Source organism: Schistocerca serialis, chromosome 1 (genome assembly GCF_023864345.2).
Source record: "Schistocerca serialis cubense isolate TAMUIC-IGC-003099 chromosome 1, iqSchSeri2.2, whole genome shotgun sequence".
Lineage (NCBI taxonomy): Eukaryota > Metazoa > Arthropoda > Insecta > Orthoptera > Acrididae > Schistocerca > Schistocerca serialis.
The window spans coordinates 1090226668-1090253519 of record NC_064638.1 but is presented as its reverse complement, the minus strand read 5'-3'; the positions used below and the strand labels follow the sequence as shown (position 1 = coordinate 1090253519).

The window sequence follows — 26852 nt, the reverse complement described above, 5'->3', positions numbered from 1 at the left end:
ACAATGCTGCAAAATTCGAACTTCTTTGAAATTCCATGACTAAGGACGGTCTTTTCAATATTCTTTGTCAGTCGCTGGAATGACCCAATCTTGACCTTGGAGTCCAGACAACAGGTTTCTTCCAAACAGCACACTCTGTTACCTCAGTGGCTGCCGGAACAGCTTCATTAATGTGTTGAATCAGGCTTCAGGACGTATGTACTAACCGCATACGTTGGTCGTTACCGTTCCTTGCTGTCATTACCCTAAGGGGTACCTTTGTTCGTCACATATTTCAACTGTTGACGATTGGCGGACCGCTGCCATTGTGCGGTTACTTTCACCTGCCGGGGGATATAGCAGGTTTCCAAAAAGTGAAGTGAGTCTCACTGGCTCAGTTTTAGTTATGGTGAAAGGTAGCACATCATACACTGATGAGCCGAAACGTTACGACCATGTGCTTAATAGCTTGTTTGTCTGCCTTTGGAACGAAATACCTCACTGATTCTGCGTATCATGGATCCGACAGTTTGTTGGTGGCTTTCTGGAGGTTTGTGGCATTAGATGTCTATGCACGGATCATGTAATTCACATAAAAAACGGGCCGCTGATTTGGGTAAGCTGTGATGACGCTCGATAGCGACCCAAACGAGTTCTATGGGATTTCTATGGACGAATTTGGGCGCCGAGACATCAACGTGAGATCACTATAAAGCTCCTCAAACCAGTGAAGCACGGTTTGGGTTTCGAGACACGGACAATTATACTGCTGAAAGATGACATCGCTGTCGGGGAAGACATCAAGCATTAAAAGGATGCAGGTGTGTCGCAGCTTCAGCGTGTCTTCGATTACTACCATAGGTGCCATGCAACGCAGGAGAATGTCTCCCACAGCATAATACTGCTCACAGCACAGTGCGTCCGTGGCGTGCTGAACGTTTCGAGCCGCTCTTCACCTCGATGACGGCGTTTGTGTAGACGACCGTTGACACCCAGTGTAGCAAAAATGTGATTCACTCGAAGAGCTGACACTTTTCCTCTGATCGACGGTCGAATCCTAATGGTCCCGTGCCCACTGCGATGTAGTTGACGATGTCGTGGGGTCAACATATGAATACGTAGAGGGGGTTTGCTGCGGTGCTCCATGTTCAACAACGTACGATGAACGGTGTGCTCTGGAACACTTGTGTATAGACCAGCATTGTGCTCTTTCGGCAAAGATGCCACAGATCATCTATCCCACTTTACACAGCAGACAGGCCCCCGAAATGCACTTTCTGTGAAGAGACGTGTACGTCCAACCAACCATTTAGCGCCTAGTGTTTGCTTCACTGTCCTTCTACCTCGAAAGAGGTGGAAATTTGACCAGGTTCACTGTTTTTGAGATACTCGTTCACAGGCTCTGCATAATAATAATCCGAACATTGTCAAAGTCGCTTATCTCAATGGGAAACATTTGCAGCCCATATCTTGGCCTGTTTGATCCCCCGTCCTGTCTGCTCCGGTTACAAGCTTTTGTTACCGCTTCAAGTGCCCGCAACGCCACCAGATGGAATCCAACGTCGCTGTGGGCAGTAGTCGTAAGTTTTGGCTGTTCAGTGTAGTTGTTATCCAGTGGGATGGGAGCAATAGCCTGAGTTCCCCATTACCACTGCCTCCCATGTACAGGGTCTGTAGACCTACTACTAATATAACACTGGTGATAGATTCTGTTCTTCCCACAGAGGAAAAAGTATCCAGGGTAGAGGATGGAACTTGAGGTACCTTTGCTATCTATGGTACACGCCTCTTGGCAGTGTGGTATTTATATGCCCATGTCGACCCACATTTCACTAAATTTCATCATACGGTGTAGAAAGGCTTCAGGTGCTATACAGCAGTAAGCAGTCAGGATCGGTACCAATCCCCATCCTATAAAACGACAGATGGTCACGGAGCGTGAGAACGGAGACGTGAGAAGGACCCGTGTCATACTGGAGCAGACAGAGAATCCGGCGATTCACACTGCTAGGCTTGGCTGCAAACGCAAAATTTTGTTTCATAATGTTAACTGTTTCAATGTTTACATACGACCCCAAATAGACTATAGACAATATCCACACTGACAGCATCCTAGTCACGATATCATTACCTTCGAAATAAAGCTTATCTTTTAATTAGAATTTTATTTAAGACTGTCAGTCATTGTCCGATTAGACAGACCAGTGAAGAACACGCCCTATGCAGTTATTTGTGAAACCCTGAACCTAGCTCACTAGGCAGCCTCGAACTAATTTCTGGAGAGGTACCACATATGTGCAATTGACTGAATATGTTTTGGTGTAAAAGTGAGTTAGTGAGTTTAGAAGTGCCTCGGAAATCGTTTATATGCAAATTCGCGAGTGTCAGACTTCAAAGTGTCATTACATTTGTGGGAAGACAATTTTATGGACTTGAAATAGTGCTCGATATGTGATGGCTAGAATTCGCGGACGAGACTGTCCCTAAAGCTTGTTTTCTCCTTGATTTTTCTATAAAAACACAAGGTGGCATCCCATTATTTCGAGACTTTGATGATAATAGCGCTGAGATTTTCCTGCTTGCCATTTCATTATTCACAGTCGACTGTATGCTCGTACGTAGCCACGACCGGCGGAAAGAAGCCCAGTTGGGACATCGAGACAACTTTACAAGACATGTGGTAAGTAAATCTTTAGGCAGTCAGTTAGGAAACTGGCAAGTATGCTGGACTTTCTCTTCACGAGTTAGTCAACGTAGTCCTTCACATGCAACAATTCGCAGGAACAGGTTGGGCCGTTGGCATATTCAGCACAGTAATGTGACACAGCAGGAACCCTCCTTATGTCACACTAATTAATTAATTAGTTAAGTAGTGGGGTAAAATTTATCCAGAAGGGATTTGCTATAGTAACTCTCTGAACACACCATTCGTAACAGCTTTCAATCGTGTGACAACGATCAGGGCGATTTACAGCTTCTTATGAAAAGCAGCCAACTTGTCCCTGCCTGAGAACAGCGTTCACAATGAGGCTGAATTGCGGTTGACGCAGTTTTGTAGAACAGTAAGCAGTTAACTTTAAACAAGCTTGCTCATTCTGTTTCAATTTCTGCGTCTGTTATGCTACAAGAATTATAAGTGCTTTTAAGAACGGTAGCGATTAGCCGCCAACAAAGAGATTTCTGTCATGAGAATGGAGAAACAAGTTATAAAATTCACTGATTAGCTGAAGTTACTTGCCACTTTTTGAGGTTATGGTCACTAACAAACTCAACGTAACAAACACCAAAATAGTTGAAATTTACGACAACTCAGACAAGATACAGTGCTGCCGAAAGGGAAAACTAAATGGAACACCATTAGATAGTTATAAAATACGTCACAGAAAATATATTAAGCATGAAACTCGTAACTTCCGAAAATTCTTAGTGTTATACCTTTATTCACACAGATATAAACTGCAATTTGGTGTTACTGATTCTTGAACTAAATTAAACCAATGGCAGGATACGAAATACGTTTTTCACGACACTTAGAAAATACAGTATACATATAAAGAAAAAGCAGTCAAGAGTCTTGGTACAACACGAAAAACTTTAGGAACTAGGTTTTCAAAGCGAATTTATGTCACAAATATGAATTTACTGGGACGCTAAGGAAATACCGGAAATCGGCTCATGTATGAAACTAAACATGCGAAGTGCATGCATTTTGCAACTGACAGATTAAGTGGCCCCTCCTATACTACAATGGCAAAGATGAACACTGTAGCATTAGTTTGTTCCATAAAAAACAACAAAAATCGTGGAGAAGAATAAAGCATTTCTTCCATATGAGGCGGATAATAATGCTGATTTGGAATGAAGAGGGAAAACAAAGTCAAGAAGAAATTTTATTTGCTCTGACAAACAGAGTTTCTAGAGTATTGTTGACTGGAAGTTTACCTGCTGCATGAAGATAATAGGCCACCACACATAATGGTTGAGGACTAAAATATATTTAATTTTTTATCTTGGATTCGTTATTGTACATGTATATGTTGTGCAAGAGTACAATAGTACTGTCGAGAGATTCCGTTTACGCTTTACATAACTGAGCAGTGTGTGCAGCACGGACAAGTAAGTGATTTGTAGAAAATGCGACAATACTCTTCAAGATGTGTATTAGAGAACCACTGCAAAGGGAAGCAAGAATAAGATTTAAAGTCCCGTCCATGATGTGTTTATTAGAGTCAGATTTGTCGAGGATGGGGAAGGAAACTGGTCGTTTCTTTTCGAAGGAACCAGCCCTGCATTTATCTTAATTAATTCAGTGGAACAATTGAAATCTTAATTAACGATGGCTGGAAGTGCGATTGACTCAGGAATATGAGTCGAATATTTAAGCTACAGCGTCACCTCGCGCAGCAGAATGAGTGTGTACGGGAATGAAGCTGAATGGTATGTTGTTGGCCTCGATGCTTGGGTCGGATAAACTATCAATAGATAATAGAAGTGGATTTTCTTAATAATATGTTGTTGTTGTTGTGGTCTTCAGTCCTGAGACTGGTTTGATGCAGCTCTCCATGCTACTCTATCCTGTGCAAGCGTCTTCATCTCTCAGTACCTACTGTAACCTACATCCTTCTGTATCTGCTTAGTGTATTCATCTCTTGGTCTCCCTTTACAATGTTTACCCCCCACACTGCCCTCCAATACTAAATTGGTGATCCCTTGATGCCTCAGAACATGTCCTACCAACCGATCACTTCTTCTAGTCAAGTTGTGCCACAAACTCCTCCCCAATTCTATTCAATACCTCCTCATGTAGATCTACCCATCTAATCTTCAGCATTATTTTGTAGCACCATATTTCGAAAGCTTCTATTCTCTTCTTGTCTAAACTATTTATCGTCGACGTTTCACTTCCATACATGGCTACACTCCATACAAATACTTTCAGAAACGACTTCCTAACATTCAAATCTATACTCGATGTTACCAAATTTTTCTTCTTCAGAAACCCTTTCCTTGCCATTGCCAGTCTACATTTTATATCCTCTCTACTTCGACCAACATCAGTTATTTTGCTCCCCAAATAGCAAAACTCCTTTACTACTTTAAGTGTCTCATTTCCTAATCTAATTCCCTCAGCATCACCCGACTTAATTCGACTACATTCCATTATCCTCGTTTTGCTTTTGTTGATATTCATCTTATACCCTCCTTTAAAGATACTGTCCATTCCATTCAACTGCTCTACCAGGTCCTTTGCTGTCTCTGACAGAATTACAATGTCATCAGCGAACCTCAAAGTTTTTATTTCTTCTCCATGGATTTTAATTCCTACTCCTAATTTTTCTTTTGTTTCCTTTACTGCTTGCTCAATATACAGATCGAATAACATCGGGGACAGGCTACAACCCTGTCTCACTCCCTTTCCTACCACTGGTTCCGTTTCATGTCCCTCGATTCTTATAACTGCCATCTGGTTTCTGTACAAATTGTAAATAGCCTTTCACTCCCTGTATTTTGCTCCTGCCACCTTCAGAATTTGAAAGAGAGTATTCCAGTCAACATTGTCAAAAGCTTTCTCTAAGTCTACAAATGCTAGAAACGTAGGTTTGCCTTTCCTTAATGTAGCTTCTAAGATAAGTCGTAGGGTCAGTATTGCCTCACGAGTAATATGCTTCTAATTAATCTCTTCTTGATTCTTGGTCGGTGCCTTTTCTCAAGTCTCTGAGCCTTGTTACAATACTGCTATTATTTGGATCCAGGCGGAAGGACGATGTCTTTCCTATCGTGAATGGCTTAAGGGGCCCTTCAATAAATTCTGATTAAAAATGTAATTTCCACCAAGACGACAGGGTCACAAAGATAAAGACGATGTCATTAGCTCCAAAAATGAGAAACTAGGTACACTAAATGCATAAATTCTCAGTTTGCAAATTCTGAACAAGATCGCGGACATTCACGTCTAAAATCGACACGAACAACAATCCTCGACTATGGTTTCAGTGGCCGTCCTAATAACTTTCCTCACTTAGTGCAATGCAATGCATCTATACAGCCTATGGCACTGCTGATACGAACTACAGTAGTGAAGCAGAAAGTTATTTCTTAAGGCTAAGCGACAGCGGCCGCTGAGCATACCTGGAAGTTCTTGCAGTTGATGTTAAATCCAGAGTGACTGCGCAGGAATTGCTGCACAGCTCCGACATCGCCCGCGTCGATCAGATTGAAGAACTCGCGCTCACTCTGCTCTAGGGACGGCAGTATGATACTCCGGCGCGGCTCCTCTGCAGCTCGCTGCAAACAAACCACAAGCACGTACCAGGAAATTCCTAGTTGCATCATGGCCAGTGTAAATCTTCATTAATGGAAAAATGCTTAATGAAATCGTAGAAGCACCTTGTGAAGACACCGTTATTTTGCGATAGATATATATATTTATCTTGTTTTTTTTTTTCGTCTGTTCATATATGTTTGATGTTGTAGCGCATTTTTCTTTTGTCCTGTAATACAGAGATAAAAGTTGTTTTCTAGATGTAATATGTAACTGGAAATTATTTCTTTTTTGTAAGTAGATAAATATGTTTAGAGTTTATTGATTGTGGAAAGCTTTAATTTTTTTTGTTTATCGTTTACTGTAATAAGTTTGGTAGAAAATAGTTGTGTAAAGATATATGTAATTTACTTTGATGTTGTAAAAACTGTGGGCCAGAGTATTGAGAGAGAGAGAGGGTAATATCGATAGTCGATCCAACAAAGCGGGGGTGTGTGTTGTTGGGTAGCTAGAGAGGAGGACACATGTTTTACTGTGGGAGTCGTGACTTTTACGAGCTGGTGAAGATTGAGTTTAGTGGCAAGCGATGTACGTTTATATGACTGTTTCATACCAGGACGTGATATGATAATAGTGAGTGTAGAAACTGGGCGAAGAAAATACTGAGACTGTGCCGTGAAACGAAGTAACTATGACAATGCAACGGAGAATGGACGGTATTGTAGGTCTGTGTCTGTGAATTAAACTGCACTTGTATTTTGACTGTGTTTTCGTTCACTCAAGTACTATGAACTTAAGTATTTATTCGCGTTTCGATGAACCACCGGACGCCTATAATCAGTAACAGTTGTTCTGAACTTACGCGAACTGTCTATTGTGTGTGAGTACATTCCCGCCCAGGACGCTTTTTCGCGATCGCGGCACTCATAATACGAATTGACTTTCTACAGAATTCGCGGTCGGCAAGTTTTATAAACTGTGTGTGGCATAAGTAAATTTAAATTGTGTGCGCCAGAAACATTAAAACTGTGCACATACGGACATCTGTAACAGCAATTACATCGACCAGCCTGTGGCCTGTAAAACGCCACTGTAATCAGATTTGCAGCTTAATGAATACCACCGCCCGCCCAATTACGAGGAAAAAATCATCAGCTGCAATCACACGACCGTGGGAGCAGATCTCAGCGTTTCACCAGGACCAGCCTGCTGCCGTCGATGACGCGACCATCATCACAACACGCAAGATAAGATTAATTAAAAGCAGCGCTCTCCTCTCAAAGACTCAAAATTATTGCAAACAATTTTAATTTGTAATTTCTTTTCCTTTTGGCTGACATTCACATAACATTTGTCTTCTTTAGAATGAAAGTGTTCTCCACGAAGTGGTGTGTTCTATGTAGTCATTGTTGACTTTCATTAGCAGTAGCCATTTCCCTTTTAATTATTTCCATTTTTTTACATTTTAAATTCGCTGCCGCTGCATGTGTATTTTTTATAGCTTTTGGAGGGTATGTGTCTAAATTCGTGTGCCATAACATTTACCAGAAGTATTGTAATGCTTTGCTACTTGGACAAGGGCGCCCGCTATTTATTTCTTAAACGTCGACCAATGACAGTGAATCTCGCTTGCTATTGGTGCTAACGTTCTATAGTGGGTAATTCAAAGGTGGGTAGCTGTCAAACCACACGAGTTGTGATTACTTTGAATGAGGGTCGGAGGCGTGTAAAATTGTGGGTTCATCACTCAACTTTGGCTTCTAACAGAAGCAAATTTTTTTTTCAGTGTCCTTAAATCTTATTTAATATGGTTATTCTATGCTAAACTGGGATAAATGCACGGTCAGATATTGTGTTGGGAAGTAAAATTTGGAGAAATGTTTATTTAGATACGACTTGATTTTGACTGCATTAGTCAACACGGTACTTTTCGGGTATTTTGGCGATATTTAGTGACAGGGTAGAATCGCAGTCGTCACAACCTCAAAGAGCATGGGAAAGTCGATCGACCTGTCTACAGCTAGAAATTGTCCCGAAGTGAATGCGTGCAATTAGCAAATTGTATCAGAACGAACATTCGCGAAGCTTCGCAGCAGTTTGTGTCGGAACACTTATCTGGCGTTATTACTTACGCAATGCTCCATCTCTCTTTCCCTCTCGTTTGTAAATCTACACCGTTACCAATAAGACTCACTGCGGCGGGTAGCAGTCTCAACTGGAAAGTAACGTTTTGCGGAAGAGCTTGTGACCATGTCCGAACTCTGCTCTTTGCTGGACGTATTAAGTCACCGTATGGTGAAAATAGTTCAGGTCCACCAATTTCATTAAAAATACTACTATCGGTAGATTTAATTTCAGTATGTTTGAAAGGGTCTGTCTCATTTGCCATGACAATTGTCAAGAAACTTTGCCCATAAATGTGAATGAAGTTGCGAATTTGTTAAATGTGCTCAACCTATGTAGTATCGATATAACATATTCTTTGTAAGTCTGCTTTTGAGACCACAGATATTAGTCAGTGAGGTTACTTCATTTGAACAGAGTAGCAGGTTGTGTGTGTTGGACAGTTTGACCATGTTCTTGGTCTGAAAAGGATGGAAACTGATTTGCCGTGTAGTGGAGGCGGTATCATTTAAAAAGGGATTTTGTTAGATTATGTTTTAGGAAAAATTATTGATGAGACTGTGTTAGTGGAAGAATGATAAAACCAATTGTTAAGCTAATTATATATATATATAGTGTGATCAAAAAGTCAGTATAAATTTGAAAACTTAAATAAACCACGGAATAATGTAGATAGACAGGTACATATTGACACACATGCTTGGTATGACATGTGGTTTTATTAGAACCAAAAAAATACAAACGTTCAAAAAATTTCCGACAGATGGCGCTGGACAGCAAAACTGCTACCGTGACGGGTGAGAGGTACGCCGATATGTTACAGAATCACATCATCCCCAGCCTGGCTGATAAACACCTGCTGGAACGTACGATGTTTATGCAGGATGGCGCTCCACCCCGTATTGCTAGACGTGTGAAGGATCTCTTGCGCGCGTCGATGGTGATGATCGTGTGCTCAGCCACCACTTTACCTGAAGTCGCAAGTGTATCGTGATCGACCGACATCTCTAGGGATGCTGAAGGACAACATCCGACGACAATGCCTCACCATAACTCCGGACATGCTTTACAGTGCTGTTCACAACATTATTCCTCGACTACAGCTATTGTTGACGAATGATGGTGGACATATTGAGCATTTCCGTAAAGAACATCATCTTTGCTTTGTCTTACTTTTTTATGCTAATTATTACTATTCTGTTCAGATGAAGCGCCATCTGTAGCACATTTTTTGAACGTTTGTATTTTTTTGATTCAAATAAAACCCCATGTTATGCCAAGCATGTGTGTACCTTTCCATTTACATTATTCCGTGATTTATTCAGTTTTCAAATTTATACTGACTTTTTGATCACCCGATATATAAAAAACAGTGTAGTTTCTTATTGTTACAACATTACATATGGTTGAAGTTTGCTGTAGAAATATTGTAATGCAACATACGGTTTTGTCTTATAGTTGAAACAATGTCAAGGAAAGTAACTGTACACAGGAAAGCTATTAACAAATATTTTGCTTACAATGAGAACTTTATGAAAATGTGCATTGTTGTCATGACTTAATGAATCATGGTTAAACTTGGAGCCTTGTTATTTATCAGTCGTTAAGATTAGTTCCACATTTTCGTTTACTTTCATGACTGTGTTTGTAAACTCTCATTACACATCGCGAGTTGTGTACTAAGAAGCTTTTTTATGAAAGTCGGTATGGTGCCGTCTTTCATTGCACACCGTAAGTCCGACAAATGATATGTGGTTTTGGACAGTCGGGGTAGTAATCCTAATAGTGACAGGTTGCAGAGCAGACGAGGTTCCGTGAGCACAGATATGCCAATAACTTCAGTTACCATCAGAGTTCATGTTCATTGTAAGGCACAATGATTGTCAGAGTGTATTTGTGAAAATAATATTTTATTAGTTCAGAGACTAAAATATTTAAGTAAAATGCTATCTTGTGATTTTTCAAGCAGTTTTTTTTCAGGAAGTCAGATGCGTTAATTTTTATCTTGATTTGTTCTGTAATTACAATAAACGTTCTGGTACAGCGATTGTTTACAAGACTAAGAAGAAGACTAGATATATTCAGGGTCAACATCTGAATGTGAAACATTTCGTTTTGCAGTCAGACAGCATATGTAAATTTTATTGAAAACGGATTGCTTTCTCGCAGACGAATTGTTTGATTTACAGCCTAGCGTTGATTTCGCATCGTGTAGCGTGAGGATCACATATTTCCATTCATAAATAAATTTTCATGTGGTTCTCTTGCCCTGGACTGAGATTTACGTATTCCGCTATCAAAAATAAGTATTATGCATTTCTCAGATACCAACCTGACACTTACAAACACGAGTCTAGAAACATTACAAATTACCTGTACTTTTAATAGAATTCTCTAGGTACTTGAGGCGCCACGGTGTGACCCAAGAAAGAGTATATGATCGCGGATAATTACAATACACATAAACAGTTTATCAGATGGGGTGGGAAACACATCACATTTTTCGCTGTCGAGACTGTTGAATACAGAGGTTTCAGAAGTGATAGTCAACAATTCACATATGGAAAGTACAGGCCAAAAGCAGCTAAAAAGCTCCAATAAACATGAGTCCACAAATCAACCGTTGTCGAGATACAACTCATTTTCTGTTGCAGTTCATCAGTGTCTAGGAACACACGGCATCTCTAAACATTAAAGTATGTGTTCGAAATATTGTCCACGCGTCTGAATGCGACATGAAATCGTCACTGAAATGAGTAGCTAATCCTCTCCGGCAGTCCTAGGGAATTCTGTAAATGCTGGAAGGCTGCTTCGATCCGTAAGCGTAATTCCTCAAGAGTGTTGACCTCGATAGCGTAGACCAGGCTTTTGACATACCCCGCACACAGAAATCCATGGACTTTAAATCTGGAGACCTTGGAGGCCATGGCACAGGCCGTTCTCTACCTATCCAATGTTGACCATACATCCGAGGCAGAAGCCGCGCGCTCGTAGATCAAAATGTGCTGGGGCACCGTCATGCATGAACCACATGTTCAGGCGTTGGTTCAGTGGGACATCATCATGTACACCTGGAGGTTCAGACCGCAGAAACCGTATGTACTGCTGTCCGTGGCAGGAAGTGTGGTCCAGTTATGCGGTCTCTGAGCAGTCCTGTCCAGACATAAGTACATGTCTGCGTAACTGATTGTGAGGCCGGTACGGCATAGTGGAAAGAGAAGCGGTTGCGCATGCATAAACAGAGAGTCGATCCCAAACCTTAAGGTACCAACGTAAATACTGTGGCATCCAGGTGCATTTACAGTTAGTTCCCAACTCGAATTAAAACGATACCTCGGCACCGATTGATTTGCAGAGCCATGTTTATTTGAGCTTTTTAGCTACTATTGTCTCGTACTTTCCAAGTGTGAATTACTGATCATCACTTCTGAAATACCATGTATAGGAAAGTATTGCTGCCGGATGACCATAAGGAAATGCAGAAGGAATGGGTTAGCATTTCCACATGGTGTAGTGAATGAAAATTCTCTTTAAACGTTGGTAAATGCAAGACAGTGCACATAACAAATGGAAAGAACCCGATTGTGAGCTTAATGGTGAAATTCTGGAGCCTGTAACATGTTTTAAATGCTCTACCCGATAAAAAAAGTGAAGCATCCACAGGGGGAGGAGGAAGCTAAATGATACTTCACGGGATGAGAGGGTATGTGATGTTATTTTAGCGATTATAAAACAGAGTCATATTTACAATGAAGGTGATAGTAAGAGCCTACTTATCAGTGTGACTGATCTGGAAGCACATATTGATTCGGTTAGGACGGGTACCATAAAGCCATTGTAGGCAAACTGGCCTACAACTGTTGTAACTGGCACTGGATGCTGGCATTGGGGCGGAGTTGACGTCGCAGACAGTTCATAGATACACGTGCCATGTGTATTGTCCTATTGAAAAATGGCACCAAAGTACTATCACAAGAAAGGTAACACATGAGGATATATGATGTCTGTGATGTCCCGTTATACCATAGGAGTTCCATCAATTACTATCAGCGGACCCGGCCGCTGGTGGCCGAGCGGTTCTAGGCGCTTCTGTCTGGAACCGCGCGATCGCTACGGTCGCAGGTTCGAATACTGCCTCGGGCATGGATGTGTGTGATGTCCTTAGGTTGGTTAGGTTGAAGTAGTTCTAAGTTCTAGGGGACTGATGACCTGATATGTTAAGTCCCACAGTGCTCAGAGCCATTTGAACTACCAGCGGAACCTAAAGTCCTAACCAATGGCTCCCCACACCATAATGCCAGGAGTAAGACGACTGAGTCTCTCCAAAACATTGGAAATGGGATCTCTCGCCAGGTCGCCGCCATGCTCACCGACGATGATCATCTAGGATAGTGCATCGCTGAACACATTGCGATGCCATTCATGATGCTTCCTGGGCACAGAACCACTCCAAACTTAGCTGCCTGTGTTCTGGTGATAACGGCATCCTATGTATGGGACAGTCATTCCCTAGTACCAGTGGTACTAAATCACGCATAATGCTGCAGGGAGCCCTTTCCTTGTTCTCGGATATTAGACGCAGATGTGCAGGCGTTACGTGTGCGTTGCTTGGTGTGCGGTACGGCGACCCTCCCTTATGGTGGTCATACACGGTCAATCGGAACATTGTTGATGAGTTTGATGCCTTCCCGTTCCCATGCAGTCCAACATCGGACCACTTTCACATCCAAATGCCCCAGAACCCTGGCTACTGCACTGTTCGACCTGCTAGCCAAATGAACACCCCTTTCAAACCATGTCCGGTGCTAATAATGCTGCCTCATACGAGTATGCTGCATCTCTGGGTCCTTCACAGTGAATAGGAGCAAAACTGGTGCACTCTTGTGGCCGTCGTACCTGTCACAGAGAACTGCAATTATAACTGTTTAGATACCCGTCGAAGCTGTCTACTTGTACTAATATACGGTAACATCCGTCCATGACTTCTGCGTCCTTCATTTTTTGTCGGGCAGTGTATTTAGCGTAACTCTCTGAATTAATATGAAACAGGACGAACCAGTAAAATCACTCATAGAGATGACGAATGGAAAAGTCAGATTTCTTGGAAGCATTCTGGTAAGGTGCGGTGCGTCTGTAACGGAAATCGTGTACAAATCACTAATACGACCAATGGGGGAGTGAGACTCCAGTGTTTGAAGTAATTATCAAGTAGGGATGATGATAGACATCGAAAGAGTGGAAAGAATGTAGAAACGCACTGCTAGGATCGTAATAAGATGATATAGCCCACACGAAAGTTTAACAGAAGTATACGGTATGCGGATGCTGAATTGACAAAGAAGGGCGATGACGTACTCACAATACACAATGGTGAAAATTTAGAAAACAGGAATTCGAAAAAACTGTGTTACAACACTGATGCCTCCATTGTATATCTCGCCCAGGTTTAGTGATAAATACAGGGTGTTCGTAAATTCTAGTGCTTATAGAGGGGAGTGAGTACGTAATAATTTCCGTGCTACAGCCGTGCGAGGTAGGTATGCGACAGGGTAGTCGTGGTGGGGCTGGTTACTTTGGATCAGTTGGTGGCATTCTTCGTCCATCCTACCTCTCTGACCTGGTTAGAGCCTCAAGTGTCTGCGAGTGCAAAATGGTGAAGTACACGTTGCTGAATAGATTGAAATGATCCATCTGTACGGCGAAGTTCAGTCTAATGGATGAGTTGATCGTCACCTTTATCAAGGTCGTTATCCACAACGTCCGACTCCATTGCATACCATTTTCGCCAGTATTACGCAACGGTTTCGAGAAAGGGGTATTTCAGCCTTCAGCAGGCGTGACAGTGGTGCTCCAAGGACATGCCGCACACCCGAATTGGAAAACGCCGTACTGCATCACGTTGAAGAGAACGTGTCATCGAGTACACGAACAACTTCTTTGGCTATTAATGAGTGGAAATATAAAACAAGTGATATACTGGGTCGCTGTTACTTGTAAAAGTGGTCGCGTTATCAACGTGCTTTCAAATGGCTGTAGCACAGAAACGGTACGTTTCCGGATATGGGTTCCGATTCAAAATATTTCCTACTCACTTCCCTCTACAAGTGCTAGTAGTTTGTAATAGGAATTTCGAAACACCCTGTAGATCAGAGAGATTAAGGTATGCGGTGAGGTATACGGATGTTCATTCGAAAGGAATAACACCGAAATTCGCCAATAGTGGTTAGAAGTACTCGCCACTGTGTATTATACAGTATCTTGAGAAGTAATACTGTAGAAATAACTTCATATTTCACTGCAAAAGGCGTTTATTGCGCTAAAGCAGCAGTGATCCTTTGTCATCCGAGCGGTTTGGTCATCCCGCAGGAAGCAATTTCCAGACGCCCACAGAAAGAGACGTCACAGCCTTACTGGCAGCCGACCAGGAAATCCGAGAGAAGCCTCAGCAACCGTGGAGCAGGTGTCCCCTGCAGATACCGGAGCTAACCGCGTAAGCCGGATAGCTCAGGCCGCTTACCAGGTGCGGGGAACGGACTGCAGAGATGCTAATGCAGCTCAAGGGCCAACTGCTTCGTGTACTATGTACCCGGATAGACGCTACGATCCATCAGGACGGTAGGCAGCAGAACTTATGGTTCACACAGGATGACTCAAAAACAAAGAACAAATTTCAGTCGTTTATTATGGGGAAACTGTAAAAGATAGAAACACTTTGTGCATGTCACTGGATAGAGGAAGGTTCAAAGGTTTATGTTCGCACAGACACTATACCATTCACTCAACATGCGTTGCTCGAGAATCATCAAAACGGCAGTCCATTTCATTCCACACACGAATCAAGAGGTACCGACAGCTTCAACAATTCTATTTCTCAGCTCTTGAAGAATAACTAGGAAAAAAACTCTGTCTTCTATATTGTTGGTGTTGTGGTCTTTAGTCCAGAGACAGGTTTGATGCAGCTCTCCATGCTACTCTATCCTGTGCAAGCTTCTTCATCGCCCAGTACTTACTGCAACTTACATCCTTCTGAATCTGCTTAGTGTATTCATCTCTTCGTCTCCCTCTACCATTTTCACCCTCCACGCTACCCTCAAATACTAAATTGGTGATCCCTTGATGCCTCAGAACATGTCCTACCAACCGATACATTCTTCTAGTCAAGATGTGCCACAAATTTCTCTTCTCCCCAGTTCTATTCAATACCTCCTCATTAGTTATGTGATCTACCCATTTAATCTTCAGCATTCTTCTGTAGCACCACATTTTGAAAGCTTCTGTTCTCTTCTTGCCCAAACTATTTATCGTCCATATTTCACTTCCATACATTGCTACACTCCATAGAAATAGTTTCAGAAAAGACTTCCTGACACTTAAATCTATACTCGATGTTAACAAATTTCTCTTCTTCAGAAACGCTTTCCTTGCCATTGCCAGTCTACATTTTATATCCTCTCTACTTCGCCCATCGTGAGTTATTTTGCTCCCCAAATAGCAAAACTCATATACTACTTTAAGCGTCTCATTTCCTAATCTAATTACCGCAGCATCACCCGATTTAATTCGACTACATTCCATTATCCTCGTTTTGCTTTTGTTGATGTTCATGTTATATCCTCCTTTCAATACATTGTCCATTCCGTTCAGCTGCTCTTCCAGGTCCTTTGCTATCTCTGACAGAATTACAATGCCATCGGCGAACCTCAAAGTTTTAATTTCTTCTCCATGGATTTTAATTCCCACTACGAATAGGCTACAACCCTGTCTCACTCCCTTTTCAACCACTGCTTCCCTTTTATGCCCCTCGACTCTTATAACTGCCATTTGGTTTCTGTACAAATTGTAAATAGCCTTTCGCTCCCTGTATTTTACCCCTGCATCCTTCAGAATATGAAAGAGAGTATTCCAGTCAATATTGTCAAAAGCTTTCTCTAAGTCTACAAATGCTAGAAACGTTGCCTTGCCTTTACATCTGTCAGCATCTGTTTTCTTTGGGATTGGAATTATTATATTCTTATTGAAGTCTGAGGGTATTTCGCCTGTCTCGTATATCTTGCTCACCAGATGGTAGAGTTTTGTCAGGACTAGCTCCCACAAGGCCGTCAGTAGTTCTAATGGAATGTTGTCTACTCCCGGGGTCTTGTTTCGACTCAGGTCTTTCAGTGCTCTGTCAAACTCTTCACGCAGCATCACATCTCCTATTTTCTCTTCATCTACATCCTCTTCCATTTCCATAATATTGTCCTCAGGTACATCGCCCTTGTATAGACCCTCTATACACACCGTCCACATTTCCATCTGAGCTCTTGATATTCCTGTAAGTGGTTCTTTTTTCTCCAAAAGTCTCTCTAATTTTCCTGTAGGCAGCATCTATCTTACCCCTAGTGATACATACTTCTACATCCTTACATTTGTCCTCTAGCCAACCCTGCTTAGCCACTTTGCACTTCCTGTCGAACTCATTTTTGAGACGTTTGTATTCCTTTTTGCCTGCTTCATTTACTGCAATTTTGTATTTTATCTTTTATATAACCCTACAGAAAAAAATCTCAAGGTGTGAGGTCTGGTGACTTGGAAGGTCAAACGAAATGAACAAGATCTTTTTGTCGACTTCTTCCAATCCCATATTCTGGGGTGTTGTTGTAAAGATAACACCGCACCTCAAGGTGAAAGTCAGGTGGGGCTCCTTCACGCATAAAAATGAAATCATTTGAATCTGCGTGAAGCTGAGGAAGCAATCAGTTTTGCAGCATGCGTAGGGACAACATTCCTCTTATAGTTTCCCCCGCAAAACAGAAAGGTCCCTAAACTTTTTGAACAAAAAAATGGTTCAAATGGCTCTGAGCACCATGGGACTTAACATCTGTGGTCATCAGTCCCCTAGAACTTAGAACTACTTAAACCTAACTAACCTACGGACATCACACACATCCATGCCCGAGGCAGGATTCGAACCTGCGACCGTAGCAGTTGCGCGGTTCCGGACTGTGCGCCTAGAACCGCTATACCACCGCTGCCGGCCTTTTTGAACAGAAACGGCAGAAAACACATTCAGTTCCGGTGAGTCTCTTTCATGTTCAACGACGACACCAATATTTTGTGACCCCCACATTGTTATACAGTTTTTTTGAAAAAGAACTCCCTAGTTTTAATGTGTCCTAGCATCTGTAAAGAGTGACATAGACGAGTCTAGTTTGTGGTGTTTGATTCATCAACCCTCCAAGTTTGGCTCCCCTGCAGTTGGCAGGTCTGCTTGACCTTGAGATGGCACCAGTGCTGTTTTTTTCCTCTATTACCTCAGTTCTGTCCAGGCGTGCGTGCAGTGGAGTACAGAGTAACTCAGCAACAATGTGTACTTCGCAACAGAAAGCGCAGTGTGTTATTTGGCTTGTGAAAACTAGGTCAGTTATAACAGTGCTGCGTAATTTTAGACGTCAGTATGGTGGTGAACTACCTACAGCAAAATCTATCCGTCATTGGCTAAAGTATTTCAAGGAAACCGCTTGTGCTTTCAGGAAGGTGGACATGCAGGGCAGGCCCAGTACCTTGCCACCACGATGCCCAGACTTAACCCCACTGAACTTTTTCTTTTGGAGCCACATAAAAATTTTTGTGTACACTGAAAAGATCAGAGACATCAATCATTTATAGCAAAGAATCGTCGCGGCGGTTGCGACAGTTACACCTGAAATGTTGGTGAATTCGTGGCGAGAAGCGGAATACCGTCTCGACGTGTGCATGGCAACAAATGGATCCCACGTTGACGTCTACTAACATTAAACAAAACTTGAAGGAATTCTCTTTCATGATACGTACTCACTGATGTAATTTTTCATTAATTTCCCCATTAAATTTATACTTAAAACTAGGGAGTTCTTTTTCAAACTCCCTGTAATATGGCGTTTTACTTTATCCGATAGATGAAACTTAGATTCGTCCGAAAAGATGAGTTGTTCCGAAAAAGCATAATGTGCCATACCCTGAAGAACTGGCATGAAAAATTCTTACCTCCTGCTGTGGTTGCACTTGAATATTGGATTGACTTCAAGCAAATTGCAACACATCAAATAATTTCTCTTTCTGAGCAGTCACCATGTTGCCACAATCTGTAAAACATTGGCGTTTTTCTTTGAGGCAATATTATTTCGCGAAATTTCAATCACCAAGTTTCTGCTCCATAAGAGAAAATATTTTATTAGCTCCCACCTGCATAGGAAGAAATGATCGTCGTAATAAAATAAGAGAAATAAGACATCGCACGGAAAGATTTAAATGTTCGTTTTTCCCTCGCGCTGTTAGAGAGCGGAACGCTAGAGAAATGGTCTGAGGGTGGTTGAATGAATGTTCTGCCAAGCATTACCATGTGAATTGCGGAGTAGTCATGCAGATATAGATTTAGTTTTAGACAGAATACAGTGGGCATAACATAGGAGTGAATACTGAATAAGAAAAGTATTGAACAAATTTTATTTTTCGAAGTGCTAAACAGTATGAACTAACGTAGCGCAATCAGTTGTAAATGCGTATGGTTACAGTTGCTGCTAAAAGCAATAAATTTCAAACAATAAATAATGACCGAAAATGAAGAAATGTAGTTTTATAATTTCGTTTAGTTAGTTACACAAGTTTATGAAACAATTTCAAGAAAAGATTACTCGCTCAAGCATGATTGCAGTCACAACTTCGCTTTTACAGTATTCTGCAGAAGCCGGTTCATAAATATTGGCCACTGATGGGCTCGTGTATACGACTAGAGTTCACCCTCTCAGCGTCAGTTAAGGCCTGAAGATGACGTATTGAATCACTGAAACTGACTGTAATAAAATAACATAACATCAAAACGACGGCTGTAGGTGTGTGATTTATTGCGTAAAGTGAACGTCCGAAGTCTTGCAGACCATCATCCACAAGGTACTTGCTAAGGTTCAGTGTAGATATAGTGGGAACCAGTGAAATGAAATGGAAAGAAGACAAGGATTTCTGGTCAGACGAGTTTAGGGCAATATCAGCAGCAGCAGCAGGAAAACGTATAAATGGGGGTGGGATTCTCGGTATGACTAGGTTAAGTAGAGCAGAGAGTGATTCAAATGGCTCTGAGCACTATGGGACTCAACTGCTGAGGTCATTAGTCCCCTAGAACTTAGAATTAGTTAAACCTAACTAACCTAAGGACATCACAAACATCCATGCCCGAGGCAGGATTCGAACCTTCGACCGTAGCGGTCTTGCGGTTCCAGACTGCAGCGCCTTTAACCGCACGGCCACTTCGGCCGGCCAGAGAGTGATTCACCGTGAACAGTTCAGTGATGGCTGTTCTCATCAGAATCGACAGCCATTCAACACCGACAACAATAGTTCAGGCACACATGCCAACGTCGCAATCAGAAGACGAAGAGATACAGGAAGTATATGAGGATATTGAACGGGTAATTCAGTGCATAAAGCGAGATGAAAATCTAGTAGCCACTGGGGACCGGAATGCAGTTGTAGGGCGAGTACTAGAAGAAATTGTTACAGGAGAACATGGGCTTAGAGTAGGAATGAGAGAGGAGAAAGAATAACTGAGCTCTCCAGTGAATTTCAATAAATTTCGGTAATAATATCGAATACCCTGTTCGAGAATCACATGAGGAGAAGGTGTTCTTGGAAAAAGCCGGGAGATATGGAAGATTTCATTTAGATGACACCATGGTCAAGCAAAAATTCCGAAATATCAGACACTGGATTGTAAGGAGTACTCAGAAACAGATACAGTAATGGTGGACAGTAGGCTGAAATTTAATAGACTTGTCAGAAAGAATCAATGCACAAAGAAGTGGGATATGGAAATGCTAAGGAATGAGGAGATATAGTTCAAATTCTGTGAGGTTATAGATACTGTGTAGGCAGTTCAGTTGAAGAGGAATGGACATCTGTAAGAGGGGCAATCACAGAAGTTGGAGTGGTATATAGGTACAAGGAAGGTAACTGTGAAGAAACCGTTGCTAACAGAAGAAACACTTCAATTCATCGACGAAAGAAGGAAGTATAAAAATATTCAGGGAAATTCAGGAATACAGAAATACAAATCGCTTATGAATGAAATAAGAAATGCAGGGAAGCTAAGGATAAGTGGCTGGATGAAAAACGTGAAGAAATCAGAAGTAACGTCAAACCAACATTCGGTGAAATTAGAAGCAAGGGCGGTAATATTAAGAGTGCAATGGGGACTCCACTGTTTAAATGTAGAGGAGAGGTCGGATAGGTGGAAAGAGTACACTGAAGGCCTATGTGACGGGTAGGACTTGTCTGATGGCGTGACAAAAGAAGAAAGAGGAGTCCACAGGGAAGAGATAGGGGATCCAGTATTAGAATCAGAATTTAAAAGGGCTTTGGAAGACTTAAGATGATATAAGGCGGATGGGACAGAAGAGATTTCAACGAATCATTGGGGGAAGTGGCAACAAAACATCTATTCACGCTGGTGTGTGGTGTATGAGACTTGTGACATATGAGAAAACTTTCGGAAAAACATCAGCCACACTTTTCCGAAGACTGCAAGAGCAGAAAAGTGCTAGAATAATCACACAATCAGCTTAACAGGCTATGCATTCAAGTTGCTCACGAGAATAATGTACTCAAAGAATGGAAAAGAAAATTGAGAATCTGTTAGATTATCATGAGTTTGGCTTTAGGAAAGGTAAAGGCACCAGAGAGGCAGTTCTAACGTTGTGGTTGATAATGGAAGCAAGAATAAAGAAAAGTCAAGACACTCTTATAGGATTTGTCGACCTGGAAAAAGTGTTTGACAATGTCAAATGGTGCAAAATATTCGAAATTCTGAGAAAAATAGAGGTAAATTATAGGGAATGACCGACAATGCAAAATGTGGACAAGAACAATGAGGTAACTATAAGAGTGAAAGACCAAGACTGAAGTGCTTGGATAAAAAATGATGTAATACAGGGATGTAATCTTTCGCCCCTACACTCTATACATCGAATAAATTCAAGATGAAAGAATATCAACGATAAGATTCACTGATGACACTGTTATTCTCAGCGAAAGTAAAGAAATGGTTCAAATGGCTCTGAGCACTATGGGACTAAACATCTGTGGTCATCAGTCCCCTAGAACTTAGAACTACTTAAACCTAATTAACCTAAGGACATCACACACATCCATGCCCGAGGCAGGATTCGAACCTGCGACCATAGCAGTTGCGCGGTTCCGGACTGTGCGCCTAGAACCGCTATACCACCGCGGCCGGCCTTTTTGAACAGAAACGGCAGAAAACACATTCAGTTCCGGTGAGTCTCTTTCATGTTCAACGACGACACCAATATTTTGTGACCCCCACATTGTTATACAGTTTTTTTGAAAAAGAACTCCCTAGTTTTAATGTGTCCTAGCATCTGTAAAGAGTGACATAGACGAGTCTAGTTTGTGGTGTTTGATTCATCAACCCTCCAAGTTTGGCTCCCCTGCAGTTGGCAGGTCTGCTTGACCTTGAGATGGCACCAGTGCTGTTTTTTTCCTCTATTACCTCAGTTCTGTCCAGGCGTGCGTGCAGTGGAGTACAGAGTAACTCAGCAACAATGTGTACTTCGCAACAGAAAGCGCAGTGTGTTATTTGGCTTGTGAAAACTAGGTCAGTTATAACAGTGCTGCGTAATTTTAGACGTCAGTATGGTGGTGAACTACCTACAGCAAAATCTATCCGTCATTGGCTAAAGTATTTCAAGGAAACCGCTTGTGCTTTCAGGAAGGTGGACATGCAGGGCAGGCCCAGTACCTTGCCACCACGATGCCCAGACTTAACCCCACTGAACTTTTTCTTTTGGAGCCACATAAAAATTTTTGTGTACACTGAAAAGATCAGAGACATCAATCATTTATAGCAAAGAATCGTCGCGGCGGTTGCGACAGTTACACCTGAAATGTTGGTGAATTCGTGGCGAGAAGCGGAATACCGTCTCGACGTGTGCATGGCAACAAATGGATCCCACGTTGACGTCTACTAACATTAAACAAAACTTGAAGGAATTCTCTTTCATGATACGTACTCACTGATGTAATTTTTCATTAATTTCCCCATTAAATTTATACTTAAAACTAGGGAGTTCTTTTTCAAACTCCCTGTAATATGGCGTTTTACTTTATCCGATAGATGAAACTTAGATTCGTCCGAAAAGATGAGTTGTTCCGAAAAAGCATAATGTGCCATACCCTGAAGAACTGGCATGAAAAATTCTTACCTCCTGCTGTGGTTGCACTTGAATATTGGATTGACTTCAAGCAAATTGCAACACATAAAATAATTTCTCTTTCTGAGCAGTCACCATGTTGCCACAATCTGTAAAACATTGGCGTTTTTCTTTGAGGCAATATTATTTCGCGAAATTTCAATCACCAAGTTTCTGCTCCATAAGAGAAAATATTTTATTAGCTCCCACCTGCATAGGAAGAAATGATCGTCGTAATAAAATAAGAGAAATAAGACATCGCACGGAAAGATTTAAATGTTCGTTTTTCCCTCGCGCTGTTAGAGAGCGGAACGCTAGAGAAATGGTCTGAGGGTGGTTGAATGAATGTTCTGCCAAGCATTACCATGTGAATTGCGGAGTAGTCATGCAGATATAGATTTAGTTTTAGACAGAATACAGTGGGCATAACATAGGAGTGAATACTGAATAAGAAAAGTATTGAACAAATTTTATTTTTCGAAGTGCTAAACAGTATGAACTAACGTAGCGCAATCAGTTGTAAATGCGTATGGTTACAGTTGCTGCTAAAAGCAATAAATTTCAAACAATAAATAATGACCGAAAATGAAGAAATGTAGTTTTATAATTTCGTTTAGTTAGTTACACAAGTTTATGAAACAATTTCAAGAAAAGATTACTCGCTCAAGCATGATTGCAGTCACAACTTCGCTTTTACAGTATTCTGCAGAAGCCGGTTCATAAATATTGGCCACTGATGGGCTCGTGTATACGACTAGAGTTCACCCTCTCAGCGTCAGTTAAGGCCTGAAGATGACGTATTGAATCACTGAAACTGACTGTAATAAAATAACATAACATCAAAACGACGGCTGTAGGTGTGTGATTTATTGCGTAAAGTGAACGTCCGAAGTCTTGCAGACCATCATCCACAAGGTACTTGCTAAGGTTCAGTGTAGATATAGTGGGAACCAGTGAAATGAAATGGAAAGAAGACAAGGATTTCTGGTCAGACGAGTTTAGGGCAATATCAGCAGCAGCAGCAGGAAAACGTATAAATGGGGGTGGGATTCTCGGTATGACTAGGTTAAGTAGAGCAGAGAGTGATTCAAATGGCTCTGAGCACTATGGGACTCAACTGCTGAGGTCATTAGTCCCCTAGAACTTAGAATTAGTTAAACCTAACTAACCTAAGGACATCACAAACATCCATGCCCGAGGCAGGATTCGAACCTTCGACCGTAACGGTCTTGCGGTTCCAGACTGCAGCGCCTTTAACCGCACGGCCACTTCGGCCGGCCAGAGAGTGATTCACCGTGAACAGTTCAGTGATGGCTGTTCTCATCAGAATCGACAGCCATTCAACACCGACAACAATAGTTCAGGCACACATGCCAACGTCGCAATCAGAAGACGAAGAGATACAGGAAGTATATGAGGATATTGAACGGGTAATTCAGTGCATAAAACGAGATGAAAATCTAGTAGCCACTGGGGACCGGAATGCAGTTGTAGGGCGAGTACTAGAAGAAATTGTTACAGGAGAACATGGGCTTAGAGTAGGAATGAGAGAGGAGAAAGAATAACTGAGCTCTCCAGTGAATTTCAATAAATTTCGGTAATAATATCGAATACCCTGTTCGAGAATCACATGAGGAGAAGGTGTTCTTGGAAAAAGCCGGGAGATATGGAAGATTTCATTTAGATGACACCATGGTCAAGCAAAAATTCCGAAATATCAGACACTGGATTGTAAGGAGTACTCAGAAACAGATACAGTAATGGTGGACAGTAGGCTGAAATTTAATAGACTTGTCAGAAAGAATCAATGCACAAAGAAGTGGGATATGGAAATGCTAAGGAATGAGGAGATATAGTTCAAATTCTGTGAGGTTATAGATACTGTGTAGGCAGTTCAGTTGAAGAGGAATGGACATCTGTAAGAGGGGCAATCACAGAAGTTGGAGTGGTATATAGGTACAAGGAAGGTAACTGTGAAGAAACCGTTGCTAACAGAAGAAACACTTCAATTCATCGACGAAAGAAGGAAGTATAAAAATATTCAGGGAAATTCAGGAATACAGAAATACAAATCGCTTATGAATGAAATAAGAAATGCAGGGAAGCTAAGGATAAGTGGCTGGATGAAAAACGTGAAGAAATCAGAAGTAACGTCAAACCAACATTCGGTGAAATTAGAAGCAAGGGCGGTAATATTAAGAGTGCAATGGGGACTCCACTGTTTAAATGTAGAGGAGAGGTCGGATAGGTGGAAAGAGTACACTGAAGGCCTATGTGACGGGTAGGACTTGTCTGATGGCGTGACAAAAGAAGAAAGAGGAGTCCACAGGGAAGAGATAGGGGATCCAGTATTAGAATCAGAATTTAAAAGGGCTTTGGAAGACTTAAGATGATATAAGGCGGATGGGACAGAAGAGATTTCAACGAATCATTGGGGGAAGTGGCAACAAAACATCTATTCACGCTGGTGTGTGGTGTATGAGACTTGTGACATATGAGAAAACTTTCGGAAAAACATCAGCCACACTTTTCCGAAGACTGCAAGAGCAGAAAAGTGCTAGAATAATCACACAATCAGCTTAACAGGCTATGCATTCAAGTTGCTCACGAGAATAATGTACTCAAAGAATGGAAAAGAAAATTGAGAATCTGTTAGATTATCATGAGTTTGGCTTTAGGAAAGGTAAAGGCACCAGAGAGGCAGTTCTAACGTTGTGGTTGATAATGGAAGCAAGAATAAAGAAAAGTCAAGACACTCTTATAGGATTTGTCGACCTGGAAAAAGTGTTTGACAATGTCAAATGGTGCAAAATATTCGAAATTCTGAGAAAAATAGAGGTAAATTATAGGGAATGACCGACAATGCAAAATGTGGACAAGAACAATGAGGTAACTATAAGAGTGAAAGACCAAGACTGAAGTGCTTGGATAAAAAATGATGTAATACAGGGATGTAATCTTTCGCCCCTTCACTCTATACATCGAATAAATTCAAGATGAAAGAATATCAACGATAAGATTCACTGATGACACTGTTATTCTCAGCGAAAGTAAAGAAATGGTTCAAATGGCTCTGAGCACTATGGGACTAAACATCTGTGGTCATCAGTCCCCTAGAACTTAGAACTACTTAAACCTAATTAACCTAAGGACATCACACACATCCATGCCCGAGGCAGGATTCGAACCTGCGACCGTAGCAGTTGCGCGGTTCCGGACTGTGCGCCTAGAACCGCTATACCACCGCGGCCGGCCTTTTTGAACAGAAACGGCAGAAAACACATTCAGTTCCGGTGAGTCTCTTTCATGTTCAACGACGACACCAATATTTTGTGACCCCCACATTGTTATACAGTTTTTTTGAAAAAGAACTCCCTAGTTTTAATGTGTCCTAGCATCTGTAAAGAGTGACATAGACGAGTCTAGTTTGTGGTGTTTGATTCATCAACCCTCCAAGTTTGGCTCCCCTGCAGTTGGCAGGTCTGCTTGACCTTGAGATGGCACCAGTGCTGTTTTTTTCCTCTATTACCTCAGTTCTGTCCAGGCGTGCGTGCAGTGGAGTACAGAGTAACTCAGCAACAATGTGTACTTCGCAACAGAAAGCGCAGTGTGTTATTTGGCTTGTGAAAACTAGGTCAGTTATAACAGTGCTGCGTAATTTTAGACGTCAGTATGGTGGTGAACTACCTACAGCAAAATCTATCCGTCATTGGCTAAAGTATTTCAAGGAAACCGCTTGTGCTTTCAGGAAGGTGGACATGCAGGGCAGGCCCAGTACCTTGCCACCACGATGCCCAGACTTAACCCCACTGAACTTTTTCTTTTGGAGCCACATAAAAATTTTTGTGTACACTGAAAAGATCAGAGACATCAATCATTTATAGCAAAGAATCGTCGCGGCGGTTGCGACAGTTACACCTGAAATGTTGGTGAATTCGTGGCGAGAAGCGGAATACCGTCTCGACGTGTGCATGGCAACAAATGGATCCCACGTTGACGTCTACTAACTTTAAACAAAACTTGAAGGAATTCTCTTTCATGATACGTACTCACTGATGTAATTTTTCATTAATTTCCCCATTAAATTTATACTCAAAACTAGGGAGTTCTTTTTCAAACTCCCTGTAATATGGCGTTTTACTTTATCCGATAGATGAAACTTAGATTCGTCCGAAAAGATGAGTTGTTCCGAAAAAGCATAATGTGCCATACCCTGAAGAACTGGCATGAAAAATTCTTACCTCCTGCTGTGGTTGCACTTGAAT

The 26852-nt window shown here is 41.7% G+C and overlaps 1 protein-coding gene across 1 annotated transcript in view; it reads right to left on the bottom strand.

Annotated features, from left to right (window-relative positions):
• Nucleotides 1-26852, bottom strand: part of LOC126455580 (short transient receptor potential channel 4-like) — a 274268-nt gene that overhangs the window by 230058 nt on the left and 17358 nt on the right. The window contains exon 2 of the mRNA XM_050091340.1: nucleotides 6109-6264. Coding sequence (XP_049947297.1) covers nucleotides 6109-6264 — 156 coding nt within the window. The remainder of the gene's footprint in view (nucleotides 1-6108; nucleotides 6265-26852) is intronic.